The sequence below is a fragment of the Myxocyprinus asiaticus genome, chromosome 41, assembly GCF_019703515.2.
Source record: "Myxocyprinus asiaticus isolate MX2 ecotype Aquarium Trade chromosome 41, UBuf_Myxa_2, whole genome shotgun sequence".
Lineage (NCBI taxonomy): Eukaryota > Metazoa > Chordata > Actinopteri > Cypriniformes > Catostomidae > Myxocyprinus > Myxocyprinus asiaticus.
This window is the reverse complement of record NC_059384.1, coordinates 8,159,624-8,176,374: the sequence shown is the minus strand read 5'-3', so window position 1 is coordinate 8,176,374 and position 16,751 is coordinate 8,159,624. Positions and strand designations below refer to the sequence as shown.

Here is a 16,751-nt window from a genome sequence, read left to right as displayed (position 1 = left end):
ACCAGTATGAATTTTTCAGGTTGGTTTATTCTGGTTAGTGCTCCTTTGGTTGGAAGTTGGTCAACCAGCATGGTCTTTCTGATGAAGCTTTTTGACAAAGGAAGTCTTGTTGATTAAGCTAGTTAAAGGAATTGTTCCGCTAGTTTAAAAAATATATCTGTGATATTCATTAAAACATCTCCTTTTGTGTTCCGCATTAGAGAGAAAGTCATACGAACCATTGTTTTGACCCTTCCGTGCATTTGGCAATCAAGTAACACTGTAGCACTTTGCATCACAATTTTAAAATACAAGTTTTCTGGTCTTTATTTGAACCGGGTCAAATTGACCTGCAACAACTTCTTTGTTACTATTTTTATGGCATTGTTTATAAATGCATTAAATAATCATTTTAACATTGTCAGATCCAAATTACCTCCATGGAGGATGTAGTGAAGTTTCAGACCAAAAAGTTAAAGTTAAGTTGATGTAAATGGCGTAAAAAGTTTAAACGGGCCAAATTGACCCGGAACTGCATGGTAGGGACACCAGCATAAAAACACAACTCAACATAGTTGGCACCAGTATATATTATACATACAGACACATTGATAGTTTCAGTCAGTGAAACTCTGGCAATTCCAGATCAAGGCAATTTTGACACCCTGACCTGCAAAGTGTTTAAAATTCTACCTCCCCATTCACTCAACTCCTTCAAGGGACTCCTTTTCAAACAAGTTTTTCACATCTATTAGCACTTCAAAAACCACAATTTAACATCTGTCACAATCTATATATTCAGCCAAAGGGTGTGATAATCAGATTGGGCTGTTCAGATCTGTATATCACTCACAATGTTTAGTTTTATGGTGTTTTCTTAAAGTGTAGATCACTTGGAAGGCACTGGGGGTTATGTTACAGAAATATGTGTGGAGACAATGATTGGCCAGGTTCCTTATCAGCCTACAGTATCAACACTGCTGATGTATTTGCTGTTTAAAATGTTGTCAGGGTAACAGCCAATGGAGACTGTTGAGTATTTGATGAGGGAAAGCCAAATGACAGCAGGGGAAAACTCCTAAATATTTTATTTAATTTGTATCTTGTGTTTCACTAACTAATGTGCTATGAACCTCAGTGCTGTGTCTTACTGCCCCTTGTGCTTTGGAGATGCTGGAAGTTTAATTGTTTTTCTATTGGAAGGACACACTTCGTGATGCTATGGAATTATTCCTCACCTGCGCTATGATAATTATAATTTTACATCTGCATTGGATCTTACATCTGTTTGTGTTTGGATTGCATGATGAGATATTTAATATTTAGGGACATAGAGAAACTAGAAACACCCAGGATTGAAATTCTCCTTTTTGTAAATCTCAACTCACAGAAGGAAAGCAAAGCCAGAACAAAATGAGACTGGATATTTTATGGAAATATGACCAGGATCAGGTGCTGTTTGAAATGGTATCGCTGAAGGTTCTGAGTGATGGAGTCAGGGGAGTAGTGCACTGGTAAATCTCTTTACTTCGGAATCCCTTTACTGAAGGAATGAAGTTTCTCACAAGAGGAACCCTGATTATAACAACAGCTGCAGTGGAAACTCCATCATCATTGGAGAGGTCGAAAATGATTTGGTGGGAAGATGGGGAAGTCCAGTTCTGGGCAGGACAGGGCTTGCTGTGTTGAACCACACTTCCTTAAAAATCAAACTTGAGAACAGAAGGCACACATTTCTTAAGGATTTATTTGTCCCAAAGCTAAATGAATGAACTCATTTGATTTGCTCTAAAACAGATGCTCAGAATACTTGATTTTGATTAAACCCAGTTATTATTTAGTTGAGTGCCCTGATTCTGTTGTGTAAAAGCCAGTAGGAAAGAGAATCACAAATTACATCTCCTTCATATCTAAATTGTTTCTCCTAAACAATAATGAAATTAAATGGAGAACAAATTGAGAATTTTACTTAAGTGCTCTGCATCTCAAATTTGCATCTCACCATGCCACAGTATTGGACAGATGTGTCCCTTCAGTTTCAGAAGAGGTATCAACAGTGTCTCAAACCATTCTCATTTGTTGTTTTTCTTTTTCTTTTTTACATCTGCCACATTTATGTCTTTTTTTATTTCTCCTAAAGAGTCAAAGTTGGTAATAATAGTAAGAAACATAACTAAGAACTTGGTTAATTCTCCTGAGAAATGAAAGAGAAACCTCTGAGCAAGGATGTAACCATGTTGGGGATTGAGGGGACCAAATAGGCCTAAAATATTAAGTTTCAACCTGAAAAACCCATAATTGACCACCAATTTGAATATTGTCCCCCTAAATTTCCATTGTGGTTATGGCTTATGGTTTAATTGTCCTCAAAGTTGCTGGTGGAATTGTGGGTCACTTTTTCCTAAATAAAGGCAATGAAGAGAGCTGCGCCCTCATCTCAATGTCTCTGCAGTTTTTGCATTTATTTGACCATTTTATAGGAGAGATTTTAGAGAATGACTGATCCCTGCGAGATGCCACTGACAAACCTCCTCATTGTGCCCAAAATGTTTATGAGATGCAATATCAAGTCTGAAAACGTGTTTTTTATTTATTTATTTTTTTATGCAACAATTTTGGTTTTCCCATTTTGTTAAATCTCCTGCTAGACGTGTGAAAGGGTTTTGTTTTCACAATGTGTGATATGATCCAAAAAAACATTCTAATTTTTGATGACATACACACGTGTTGGCTTAGGAGCCTTATTTAACCATTTTGACAGTTATAATCTTCGCTTTGAGCTCTGGTTTTCAAGACTCGGGACTCTTTGGCTGTTAACAGGATTACCTCAGAACCAGCTGCAGAAATGAGATTTCTGACAGCTGCCACGAGAGTGAAGAAAGACATTGCGTTTTTGCTCCCTTTATCTCACACATGTGCATGGTAGTTGTTGGTTGCTGGATTCTCAAATTCTTAATGAGTTCCCTCCAACCAGATCATTATAAGGAGCTAATGTTTTGCATCATGTGGGCTTGAGAGCCTGTAGCCTGCAACATATTAAAATTGTGTTTGAAAACAAACAATCAGAGCTAGTGGAGAACCATAATAGTGTAGCTGCTAAAGGGAAAGTATAGGTACTTTTCCACCATCAGGTGAATGGTACTGAGCACAGCGGGTAATGGTTCCAGTAGCATTTCCACTTGAGCACGGTTCGGTTACAAACTGTTTCTGGCATGAAAAGGAAACTATAACGTCGTTCTTGTTGTGGAACCGTGCTATTCCGTACTGACCCAGGCACGTAGGCACGGTTCCACAACGAGAACCGTTCAGCCCGATGGTGGAAGACAACTTAATGTCATAGCTGAAAAGACCAATATAGCTGGTCTCCAGCATTTTATGATTTGATGCTAGTGTGCTGGTATCCCCATCAGGCTTTTAAACTAACTTAAATAGCAAGACTTCCTTGGTCAACCAGGTTTACCAGAAAGATCATGTTGGGCGTCAATGATGATGGAATTCAAATTTTTGGGTGAACTATCCAAACCATCCAGCTTGAACCACCATGTAAATTCATAAATTTCTGGTCTAAACTGGTCTTTTCAGCAGGGATATTAAACTATTAGACTGCACCGATCTGCAGTCCATAATGGATGCAGCATTGGACGTTTTTGATAAAGACTACAGCAGTTCTGGGAACAGTCTTATCATTGTTGGCTTTTATAGAGCTTGTCTATTCTAACTCTCTTGGTGGGATGAAGGCAATGAAAAGAACAGTGAAATCATTTAGCTTTTTTCCCCCTTTTACTTGCGCTCGAGAAAAGTGCTGCAGACAATTTAAGAAAAGACAGTGGAGGTTATCAGCAATGAGATTTGCACTTCCCAGATTGAATTGATTACCCGAGAAGGTTTCCCTTTTATCTTCAAAGTAAAGTGTCACTTGGAATTTGAATTAAGTTTGCTGCCCATTCTGACCCCCCAAAACAGCTTTGTGGCTTTAACTTGAGATAGGCCTTATCGATGTACCTCTCCCTCTGTGATTTATGTCAGTGACTGCTCTTGGTTTAGTGGCAATTTTCCTGCTGCATTCTCTAGAGGAAAGTTTTTGGTGGCTGATAAGATAGTGTTGTAAAGACGGTCCGCTTCACAGATAAAGAAAGATTACAGTTATTTGTTGAAAGACAAAGCCTCTCGCTGTCCGACAGACCTGTGAAAGCTGCTTGGAGCAAGCGTCTGGCCATTGAAACCTCTCTGATGGTTCTGTAATTGTCTCTCTGCATGAGCTGTACAAACATTAAAGGCTGTCCTTAACCTTGCTCATGGGGGGTAAAGCGTGGACATCTTTACTGTAGGCTTTTCGTGACCTTATTTTCTCTTTGAGTTGAATTGAAGTTGTTGCTCATTCTCTGATTTCAGAAAACAGGGGAGACCGAGGAGTGTTGTTACTCACTTGGTTTAAATGCATGTTATGTGCAATATGCCTCAAACTTTTATATAATATTCCCATATTTATCTGTTACAAATGAAAGCTGATGTGTAATTTTTTCAGTGTTAAAATATTTTCTCCTATCCCAGCTTAATATGCAAAGACAACTGTAAGAAAACCATTTGTTAGTTGATGACTTCTCTCTCCTTCTCTTCTTCGTTCACTCTTTCCTTTACTTCTGCTGTTTTTATTTGCTGCCACAGGCTCTATACGCACCACAATCGGCAGACACTCTCTATAAAAAAAAGAAATAATTCAGATTTTTTCCCCCCATTCACACAGTGATAAGATCCTTCCAGTTAATTAGAATCTTATGGAGGGATTAAAGATTGCAATTATTAATGTCTTTCGAGAATTCATAATTAATGGAAGTATATGGAAATGTCGATGAGAATCCTGGAATTAAGCCAGAGATCATTACCTAGTCAGCTTCTGTTTCAAAGTCACCGATTGGTGATATTTCACCACAAAAATGGTTTTTAGGTTTAAAGAGCAATGTGTTGGTCCATAATAATAAATGCATCAGGGCTCACTGAAGGTTTACTAGAAAGAGGAACACAAAAATGTCAACCATTTGTTAATTTTTTTTATGATATCACTGCTGGTAAAGTAAGCAGTTCTCTTGCGGGTGGGGCCAGGGAGAGGAAAGCAGTGAAGAGGGCACTTGTAAAAAAAAAATGTGCAATGTCCAACATGGCAGTTGTAGGCAAGATAGTCCTGCCTTTCAGTTATAAGAGCTGATCGCCATGTTGGCAAAGGTAAACCAACATTGGGGCATTTCCCGTACAACTACATAACTCACTGCTTAACCACCATTGTACGATGCATCGTTGGAGAAATTAGCTAGCTAGTGACGACTATTTCCCGAAACCGTAGTAACTATGTCGCGCATCCATCATTCGAACCACATTGGTTCAACAATATAGAGCTGACGTAAGGACGTTACGCAGGGGGTGGATAATAACTTCTGAGGATATCAAATTATAATAGCTTATTTACACGTACTTCTGAAAGCAGTTGAATGTGCAAAAGCTGCTGAAGACATGAAATATTTGCTGCTAAAGATTTCCATTTACATTAGACTTCAGGTTTCCCCTGATGCACTTGAGCACATACACACACTTCAAAAAACACATAAGAACTTCACTAATGCGTTAACTTGGACACATAAGCAATATTCTCCGACTGAAGCCATGTGTGTTAAAGCGCTTTCTCTTAACAGCTTTTAATCTCTTAAATGGCTGCATCCGCGTTTACGTGACTTTTCAGAATGCCGCTTTCTGAAAAGCCCTGGGATAAGCAGTTTTCTTAAGTACATGTAAATATGGTTAAAATCTTGATAAAATGAAAGATATACAGTATATGCAATAAAAGATACTGAAACCTCACTGAAGTGAAATAATGTCCACACAGCAAACTAACAAGGAACTATGATTCTAAACTCAAGTGGAGACCTCGTTTGAATTACGGTTTCAGGAAAAACCAAATCGTTGAACTATGTTGGTAACGATGGAACTTGCAACCATAGTTGAGAAATGCACCCCTGGAAAATACTTTTGGATATTGGCTATTAAAAATAAAAAGACAAGCCCTACAATATGCCCAACCTCAACTTCCTGTTTCAAGAGAGCACAACAGTTGGGTTTTAGAAGTTAAAATCCTATTCATATTCTCCATTGGCAAATTGATTTTAAATGATAACTTATAAATCTTTAAAGACAGACCTACCATGAGTTCCAAGGTTGTTAATCAATTGTATATGCTCCTGTTGAAGCCATCAGTATGCGCTATTTCAACTTTCTAGCTAAATATTAATTTGTATATATTTTGTTCATTTTGTGGAGTAATTGGGTACACCTTTGGGATTTTGTAATTTATTTTTTCTCCCAATTTGGAATGCCCAATTCCCAATGTGCTCTAATTTCTCATGTTGGCATAGTGACTTGCCTCAATCCAGGTGGCGGAGGACAAATCTCAGTTGCCTCCGTGTCTGAGACCGTCAACCCGCGCATCTTATCACGTGGTTTGTTGAGCGCGTTACCGCGGAGACATAGTGCATGTGGAGGCTTCACGGCATCCATGCACAACTCTCCATGTGCCCCACTGAGAGCGAACCACATTATAACGATCATGAGGAGGTTACCCCGTGTGACTCTACCCTCCCTAGCAACCGGGCCAATTTGGTTGCATTGGCTGGAGTCACTCAGCACGCCCTGGGATTCAAACTAGCGAACTCCAGGGGTGGTAGCCAGCATCTTTACCACTGAGCTACCCAGGCCCCCCAAAAAATAAAAAATACATTTAAGGATTTTAGAAAAGGCTTTTCTCTTGAAAGAGGATATGAACTTCACATCATGGCTTTTAATGTCCTTAAATGTTCAGTTCAGAGCTTGATAATGTGACCTGACATGAGCATGGACTCATTCACTTCTGAAGGTAAATGTTTCGGCTAATTGTATCTTTCAAAAGTCATTTCTGCTCTCACTCCAGAAATGACCCACAGTGTAAAAGACAATACCACATTATCTTAACTGCATAATGTGTTTCTTTTTATCCTCATAGTGTTTTGGCAGGCAGATAGGGAATTACAAACTTGGTGCATAGAGGATGATTTGTGAACCTTGAAATTAAGGCTCCCAAACTGTATGCGAGACATTCGAGATGTTTGTACATCTCTAAACTCCTCCATCTGTGTGGTGAATTGCGGAAAATGTATCAGAGTTTATTGATTGTAGTCAGGAGTGTATCAAAGGTTTAAAACAGTGTAGATGGATAAGGTGCCGTTCAGACCAAATGCATTCTTGCGATTTTTAAAAAAAAAAAAAAAAAGCTGGATGCAGTGCAATGCATACAGTATAATATAATGCAGATGTCTTGAGACATTTTTAAAAGTTAGTGTTATTCTTTACCTGGCACGGCATCTAAAATATTTGACACTCTTGCGCAAGATGCCGGAAGAACAGCTGACATCTCTCTAGTGTTTGTTCGTTGTGAACAGCTCTTAAGTGATTAGTTTTGAGGGCATGTAAAGAGATTTCAATTTGAAATCAAGCAAAAATACAGCAAAATGAATTTCTGAAATCACAACTGGACCTCCCTCTCTGACATTCTCATTGGTCAACGGATGCTGATGTCAGAGTGCACTGCTTGAAATGTAGTTGCATGATGGAGCGTCACTTCTACAAACCCTTTCTTTTTTCTTATCTACGTCCTTGTTATGCACCGTCTCCATGGAAATGAATGGATTTGCAGTGTTCTCTTACACTTGACAGGCTCCCTAATGCTTAAATTTGTGATGTTTATAATCTATGTGGTGCCTTTTTGTTTCTTGTTTTTATTGCTGAGGTTAAAAGCATTGGCATGGAAAGGGTGATAGATGTCAATCATACTTCAGAAAGAGAACATTTGAGTTAAAAGCAGAATTGGTTGAGAAAGTTTATTGGAAAGTACTGCTCCGTTGAATCTGACACCGATTTATGTAACACACAAGCACATGCAAACACTTACAAAGGATTGATCGATGGATTTGACTTTCTAGTCTAAGCAAACTCGCGCACACGCACACACACACAACCCACACAGACAGCATATCAGCATTATAATTACCCATTCACCCTTTCAGCAATATGGTCCTGATAGCTAAACTCCTCCCTAGCCAATCGCGTTGAGTTTTTATCTTTCGGAAGTCCAGGGAATTAGACACCATGTTAATACCATCACCACACTTTAAAACACTTATTTCCCCTAAAGAATCACTTAAACATTATTACATGCTGGAGAGGGCTTTTCTTACTGGCAAATTTTCAGGTTTCATTATCTGAGCTGGTGCCCGCAGGACAGAGTGTGTGTGAAAAGATTAGAGTTTTCTGTTTGGGTTGTAGGGGGTTTGTCTGGGACTCATTGCACTTATTTTAAAACCGATAAGACCAGATTTTAAACTGGCTTATTCCATAGGCCTAAAAATGTTGTCTTTAATGGACTCTGGTGCATTCACACTTAAATTGCTGGAGACTGCCGAGAACCAATTAGGTTTAATGCTATTGATGTCATTGCCATATTTGATTCGGGCACTGTATACAGGAGTTGATCAATGATTTGACTGATTTGAGAACATAGTGCAAGAACTGCACAACAAAATCAGTCTATTTCATGCTTTTGAGCCCTCACTGACAAAACATCTAATGTAATATAATTAGTGATGTCAGTCCATTTAAAAATTTGAATTGCGATTTAATCGCATCATTTTTTGTAGTTTATTGCTATTTAATCAGATTTTTTCTAAATCCTGAAATTTGACACCATATATGCTTATTTTCCTGTCAAAATGCATTTATTCTCATTTTAGGAAAGAAAACAAAACAATATGTAACAATATAATGCTTTTATTAACATTTTCCAAACAAAGCACACCAATTCAAGTAACATTTAATGTTTCCGAAAGTCTAATTGGGGGGTTGACCAATTGAAAGACCTAGTCTCCCCATAGGTTGCATATTCATTGAAATGGGCATTAAATCTCTTAAACTCACATCCTCCACTATATTAATCTGCCTGCTGACTGTGGCTATCCACTTTCTGACAGCTATCGCGAAGCTGCATTCACGATTCGTGTCAGAGTGTCAATGCCAGCATCAAGTGTCTCTTTGAACTCTACATGAAAAGCGCTTGCTGACAAATACATCTCATTATGTGTTTTGGTGATCGTTAAGACTTGACGTGCTTCTGTGTTGATTAAAATGCGCCTGCCTTAGGCTGAAAAACACGTAATTTTTATCACAAGTCCCATCTGGGCTTGTTTTGAATATCATATAGTGCTAAAAGATCCTTTCTCCATTTTAGCAGTGACAGGGAAGTGCTGTTGTGTGTGTTGTGAAGTGTGCATCAGTGTAATGACTCCGGGCATACATATCGCAAAGGTTCCGCTCTCACTCAAGTGTTTTTGCTGGTTTATGCTGTATTTACGGTAAATGTGTTAATTGCGATTTCAGAAATTAACACGTTAAACGTTTTTAATTAATCACATGTGATAAACGCGTAAATTCTGACAGCTCTAAATATAATTAAATATTTGCTTGCTAGCTTGCTTATATGTAGCTTGCAAAAAATGTATTTTGTCAGAATACGTCTACTTTTGAATGGCTGTCAAAAACAAAAGATGCTTTTTGTCCTCAGAATTATGTAGTTTGGCATCAGTTGCTTATGTTGCCTCAAATAGCCAACTCTCATTGAAAATGAATGACTTCCGCAAATCGCTAAGTCTGAATGCCACTTTCTATAGAGTTTAAGACTGTAACCTGAAACTGTAATAGTTTTTTGTGTTTTGCAGCCCTGTTGAGAGATCCCAGGCTGAGCATCATGTAATTTATAAACTGCTGAAGGGAATCGACAGTCTGACATTTCAACTGAGCCCGCAGGAGCTAAAACAGATCAGTACCATCGCCACCATTGAGACCTGGGATCGAGGACAGATCAGTAAGGCAGATACAAACACACACAGTCAATAAGGGTCCAATTAGAATCTAAAAGTGCCACAAAGAACTTTTTATTCTTTACTTCTTTAGAAAACCATCTAGAGTGTCCAATAAAATAGTTGAACACAAATAAGCTAAGAATTTCATTAGATAACTAAATATCACACTTTTTTTTTGTAGCTATTTTTGCAACTACTTTTAACCAACTGGTCATTTTAGTGGATGTGTGAAGTCATTCCACCTCAAGTTCACACAGGTGTCTTAGCCGAGTAACCTCAGGTGTAGTTAATCACATTCACTACGGACATTTCCAACTAATTTTTGTCAACCAGAAAGTGTCCAAATACTTCTTGTCATAATTTTGAACAGTACATATGATTTTTTATTATTTAATACAAATCTGTTTGTTTTTTTCTTAAAGTGTGTTTGTGTCAGTGCAGACAGCTTGAGTTGCTGTGATGGACTCGGACAGTTTTATTTAGAGATGATTTCATCCACCATTTTCCATCTGCCATTTCTGTACATGCACAGGGGCATATGGGAAAACACACACACACACACACACACACACACACACACACACACACACACACACACACGTTGATGCGGCTATCATTATGAGGACTCTCCATAGACATAATGATTTTATACTGTACGAACTATAGATTCTATCCCCTAACCCTACCCCTAAACCTAACACCTAACCAAACTTTCTGCATTTTTACATTTTCAATAAAACATCGTTTAGTATGTGTGGTTTTTTTTTTTTTTTTTTTTTTTTTTTTATAAAGTGATTTGAATTATGGGGACACTAGAAATGTCTTCATATACCGCATTTATAGCATAATACCCTTGTAATTACCAGTTTTTAACCTAATTGTTTTTTCCTAAATCCACCCAAACCCACACACACACACACACACACACACACACTCCATAACTGTTTATCGTACTTGTTTAGAAAGACTGTCTTCCAGCTCAGTAGGTTTATCATCATCTGTTTATAATGTAGAGTTTATCGATAAGTGAGGAATAAAGCCTTGTGCTCTTATTCTTAGAGTCTGAAATAGCTGTGTGTGGAAACGGTGTGCAATGAGTGACGTGTACTATACTGTACCACAGTGAACCTTTTGCGGTAACACTTTCTATAAACACTGTTTATATAAACTAGAGTTGGGGTACTCGAGTTCTGACTCGGACTCGACTCGGACTCGAGCCTTTGGGACTCTGGATTTTTGATTTGTGATGCAATTAACAAAATAAATAAAAAATAACGAAACAGAAATAAATGGACACTCTGTCTGCATGCGTCTTTAGTACTCCCTGATGTCGTAGACGTAGCCAGAGTTTGTTTCACCGTGTTGAACAAACACACCTGCAGAGCAGCACACTCAGTCAAGCAATATGCTTGAATGTTACTACGGAGACCGCTGTATAACATCGATTACCCAGGTGGCTGGCGCGACAAAAACATAAAGACGAGTATGTATCCAGTGTACTAGAAACAAGGCAGTTTCGCACTGCATGGGACCTGACAACTGGTAAAATCGCACACAGCGTTTGTTTAACCAAGGCGGTGCTCGCATCACGGTTTCATCATAGTTAAGAACATCATTAAGTCAAGTCACCCACATCATGTCTCTCACAGTTTACTAAAACAACATATAAAAATTTAAATTCAGAAAAATATTATTAATATTGGGCTATTAAGTATTTTTAGGCATAATGTATCCACACATGTAGGCATCTGTAGTCTCTTTTGGTCCACACAGTGTTGTCAGCTTAAACTGGTCCTTGATGAATTAACTGTATTTTTTTTAAATAGTCGGGAATATTTGTATTTATTGCTAAAGCAGACTGCAACTCTGAAAAACAGATAAACAGCACCTATTTATTGTTTTTCTATTTTAAAAGCATTGGCGAGCTGCTTAAAATATGTTATTTTACAGTTTTTTTCCACAATAAAATGCACAATGAAATATGAAGTTATTTTGGGCAGCGAAATGTTTGGTCTATAATTTAATTATAGATTGGGTGACCAGACGTCCCAGTTTATTACACAGGACAGTCCCGGTTTTTGGTAGGGTCACTGATTTTTTTTCTTCTAAAATTAAATATCCTCATTGTCCTTCTCGCTATTGTCTCTCGTATCGTTTGCAGAGAAGGAAATAAATTTTGTTGCGTCACACGTTGATTTGATGATACATTAATTCTATTCTTAAGCAAATCAGCTGAAATGTGTCTGGATACCATGACAATGACATCACGCGCTTAGCGCTCGCGCTCCATGTCGTATTGTCAGTCAGCGCAAAGGCCCAAAATAATGCAAAAATGCGTTTTCAACAACGACCTGAAAGAATCCGATCCATGTCTTCGCAACTCGTGAAAATGAAAGCGGGTGTTTTCTGAATGTTCATTTTCCTCGTGAGCACGGAGGTAAATCAGACAAGTGTCATTCAAATAGCTAAACTGCACTTTTTACATAGTACGAGCGCTTAAAGAATATTCCAGGTTCAATAAAAGTTAAGATCAATTGACAGCATTTGTGGCATAATGTTGATTACTACAAAAATATATTTTGACTCGTCCCTCCTTTTCTTTAAAAAAAGCAAAAATTGAGGTTACAGAGAGGCACTTACAATGGAAGTGAATGTGGGTCAATCCGTATATGTTAAAATACTGACTGTTTCAAAATTATAACCATAAGACATTTAGGATATGCGTGTAAACGTGATTTTAGTAGGATAAAAGCACTTACTAACTTTTTCTGTGTAAAATTATTGCCAGTTTGATGGTATAATGTCAATAAACCCTAAAATGACTGTAAAAATGACTATTTAAACAACTTTACAGCTCAGATAATACATGAGTTTTAACAGAAGAATTAATGCAAGTGCTTTTATAAAATTACAAGCTTCACATTTCTTTGTTTAAACTCTCCAACAATTTTCTCAATTCACTTCCATTGTAAGTGCCTCACTGTAACCTCGATTTTTGCTTTTTTTTTTTTTTATAAAGAAAAGGAGAGACTAGTCGAAACAAATTTTTGTGATAATCAATATTATGCCACAAATGCTGTTGATTGAGCTTAACTTGTATTGAACCTGGAACATTCCTTTAAATGTTGAGATGTGGGGATTGTATTTTGAATTTTAGGTTCCACTGTTGTGAATTTTGTTTTAAAATGTGCACCTGACATGACATAATTACACATGCGATATGAAATAATATGGATCGAATAGCCTACATGGAATTTGTATATTAAAAAAAGCTAAAATGTGGTTAAATAGTGAAAAACAAAATATAAAATTAAATATACATTTTCACAAACTATGTATTGCAGAAGTTTGCATACCCCTTTTGTTTTAGGCCTATACATTTTCACACCCCTTTCAGAATAAGAGATAAAAGATTATATATTTTATGTAGTACTGCCCTTCAAAAGCTACATTACACAAAATGTACTGTAATTTACACAAATCATCCTGTTCAAAAGTTTGCATCCCCTTGGTTCTTGTGCTGCCGCCTTGAGCATCAATGAATGTTTGCACCTTTTGTAATAGTTGTGTATGTGTCCATCAATTGTCCTAAATGTCAAAAACTGGATGTCTATATCATTTTGCCACTTTTGGGAAGAACTCAAATGTGCAGAAGATGCTGGGAAACCAAAGAATATACAGTATTTTTCTTAAGAAAAGTCGGCAGCTTCACAGCTCAGGACAAAGCAGGGACTCATGAACAATTACACAAACAGTCATTAATCATAGAGAAAGCAGCACACCATATTAAAGGGTTTGCTCTTGTGCCAGTAGCTCTAAAGTTCACGTGCAGTCTGTCTTATGAACGCGCACAGGAGATCAACGGTCGGTGAAGAGTTTCACTTAATACATCAGATTTTGATTTGTTTCTCACCAAACCTTATCGTAGTCCTTCAGAACAAGGCATGAGTCGCATACAATAATTTATTAGACTTCTGAATTATACTTTTGTGTCTTTTTGAAGCTTAAAGAAGTGGTCACCATAAACTGCCAAAATTGACATTACTGAGCACAATTGTTTTTTTTTTAGTTTTTTTTTTTTTTTAGAATTTCCCAATTTGTGTTAAAAAAAAAAGAAAGAAAATAATATTTATAACAACACAGGGGTGAGTAAACGATGACTGAAATTTCATTTTTGGATTAACTAATCCTTTTAGAACCAAGGGAATGTACACTTTTGAACTGGATCATTTGTTTAAATTCAGTTACCACTTTGTCTTGTGGAATATACAGTATGTGAATATCTGTTGTCAAATAGCTTCTTCAAGGTAGTACTAAATACATTTTTATGATACCTCTTATTTTTTTTAAAACAATAACACACAGACACATCAGGGTTTAGGTGCACAAGCAGTGCGTAGAATTGCCCCATGTTTTCCGTGAATTAACAATCATGTCAGTGTTAAATGGCCCTAATATTAGCAGTGGGCTTTACCAGTGTTTTCAGATGTAGCATTTGCAGTCAAGTCGTGAGATGTAACTTCTCAGCGAGTGCTAATTACTACTGTGTTGACTCATTATTTTCCCAAACCAATCAGCATGATAGAGACAATAAAAAAGACATCTCAGTATATATTAATTCTTTAGATAGGGATCATTTTAGAGAAAAATTAATTAAATTGAATGGACAAATTGAAAATGAAGTAGAAATAAAAAACTAAATTAAATTTGAAACAATAATAACTCTGGTTTTAATGACTAATGCAGCTTTCATTTTCTTTAGTCTATTTTTGAGTGGAGGGAAAAAAAGCAACAAATAATTGAAATGTCAACAGAACACAGTAAGAAGTGTGTTGAAGGACAGTTTTTGTCTTCATACACCTAAAGCATATGCTTTCATACTGAAACCACTTTGAAGTTTGTTCAGCAGGAAACTAATCATAAAATATATATATGAAATGCAACAAGTGTTTTTGTTACATTTATATTGACAGTTGTTTTTCTTAGTTGTGAAAGTTAAAACAAGGTTAAAATATTGATGTCGAGTTTACGGTTACAATTTGAATTCAGATTCATAAACAGATTCATTCGGACTCGACTCTGACTCAGCCTGTTATGGACTCGGTCTTGAGTCCGACTCGGCCACTTTTGGACTCGGATTGGACTGTTTAAAGACTCGGATTCGACTAAGGTGGACTTGAACCCAATAAAGAAAATCTTCAAGAAATAATCCATGTTATATATAACTTGACCCATCCCTTAGTTTATAAAAACAAACAAAATGGCTTTACAGTAATGCACTTACAATTGAAGTATATGGACAGTCTTATCGAAGGGTATAAAAGCAGAATTGTGCAGCTTGTGCTAGGCCATGTCCACACTAATGTGTTTTTGGCTGAAAACTTTGTCCGTTTACTGTTGCCTAAAGTCATCGTTTTCCAAAGTAGGTGGTACTAGAGAGCGTTTATGAAAGTTAATTGGAAAAGGAAAGGAAAAAGCCCTTCCAGCGTGGATGAGAGTCGAAATCATAATGAAATCAATGTGTTTTCAACCGAAAACATATTAGTGTGGACGTGGCCTTAGCGAAGCACAGACATGGTTGGCAAGTGGTTCTATTATACTAGTCTAACAATAGTCTTGTGCTAACAAAGTTTATTGTCATGGCTATAATTTTAAAACACTGATAAATTGGATATTTTTAACAGTATTCCTGTTATTTAGCGTACATTTCTATGAACACGTTTTATTGATTTTGTTTTTTTTTTTGTTTTTTTTTAAACTGAAGGATGAATTATATTTAAATAATTTTCTGTGAACCTAATGTTGTAGAGCTTAAGTTGTATTTTACATTTTACTTAAAGGAATAGTTCACCCAAAAATGAAAATTCTCTCATTAGTTACTCACCCTCATCCCAGATGTGTATGACTTTCTTTCTTCTGCTGAACACAAACAAAGATTTTTATAAGAAAATGTCAGCTCTGTAGGTCCTCACAGTGCAAGTGAATGGTTACCAACATTTTTAAGTTCCAAAAAGCACATAAAGGCAGCATAAAAGTAATCCATAAGACTCCAGTGGTTTAATCCATGTCTTTTGAAGCAATATGATAGGTGTGGGTGAGTCCTTTTTTTACTTTAAATTCTCCTCCCTACCCAGTAGGTGGCGATATGCACGAAGAATGTGAATTGCCAAAAGCAAAAGAAGAATGTGAAAGTGGGGATTGATCGTAAGAAAAGTGCTTAAATATAAACTTAAATGTTTCTCTCCAACACTTATTATAACACTTCTGAAGACAAGTATTTAACCACTGGAGTCATATGAATTACTTACTTGCTGCCTTTTATATGATTTTTGGATCTTCAAAATGTTGGTACCCATTCAGTTGCATTGTATATTTCAACAGAGCTGAGATATTCTAAAAATCTGTGTTTGTGTTCAGCAGAAGAAAAAGTCTGGGACGGCACGAGGGTGAGTAAATGAGAGAATTTTCATTTTTGGGTGAACTATCCCTTTAAAGAATTTTAATGGTATTTATGCCTAATAATACACATTGTGATGTGTTATTTCTTTTCATAAATCATGTTAACCACAGTTATGATACACTATAATACTTAAATGTTCATGGTTACATCTTGAAAGAGTATAATGCATTATAACACACTATAAGAGTGCATTAAGAATATAATGCATATACAGTATATACGTACAAGGTTCATAGAATGTTGGCTACTTGTTTAACCAGGGTCTTGTAGATTATTTGGCTCTAAATAAGCTACCTTATTCAACAAATACTTAAAACAAATTACCTTTGCCCCCTTTCAGAATTCTATGTTTAGACATTATCACTTGTCTATCGTTGGCA

General features: G+C 36.8%; 1 protein-coding gene across 1 annotated transcript in view; it reads left to right on the top strand.

Moving 5' to 3' along the window:
- cnbd1 (cyclic nucleotide binding domain containing 1) overlaps positions 1-16,751 on the top strand; it is a 66,039-nt gene that overhangs the window by 9,043 nt on the left and 40,245 nt on the right. Inside the window, exon 4 of the mRNA XM_051682382.1 lies at positions 9,768-9,913. Coding sequence (XP_051538342.1) covers positions 9,768-9,913 — 146 coding nt within the window. The remainder of the gene's footprint in view (positions 1-9,767; positions 9,914-16,751) is intronic.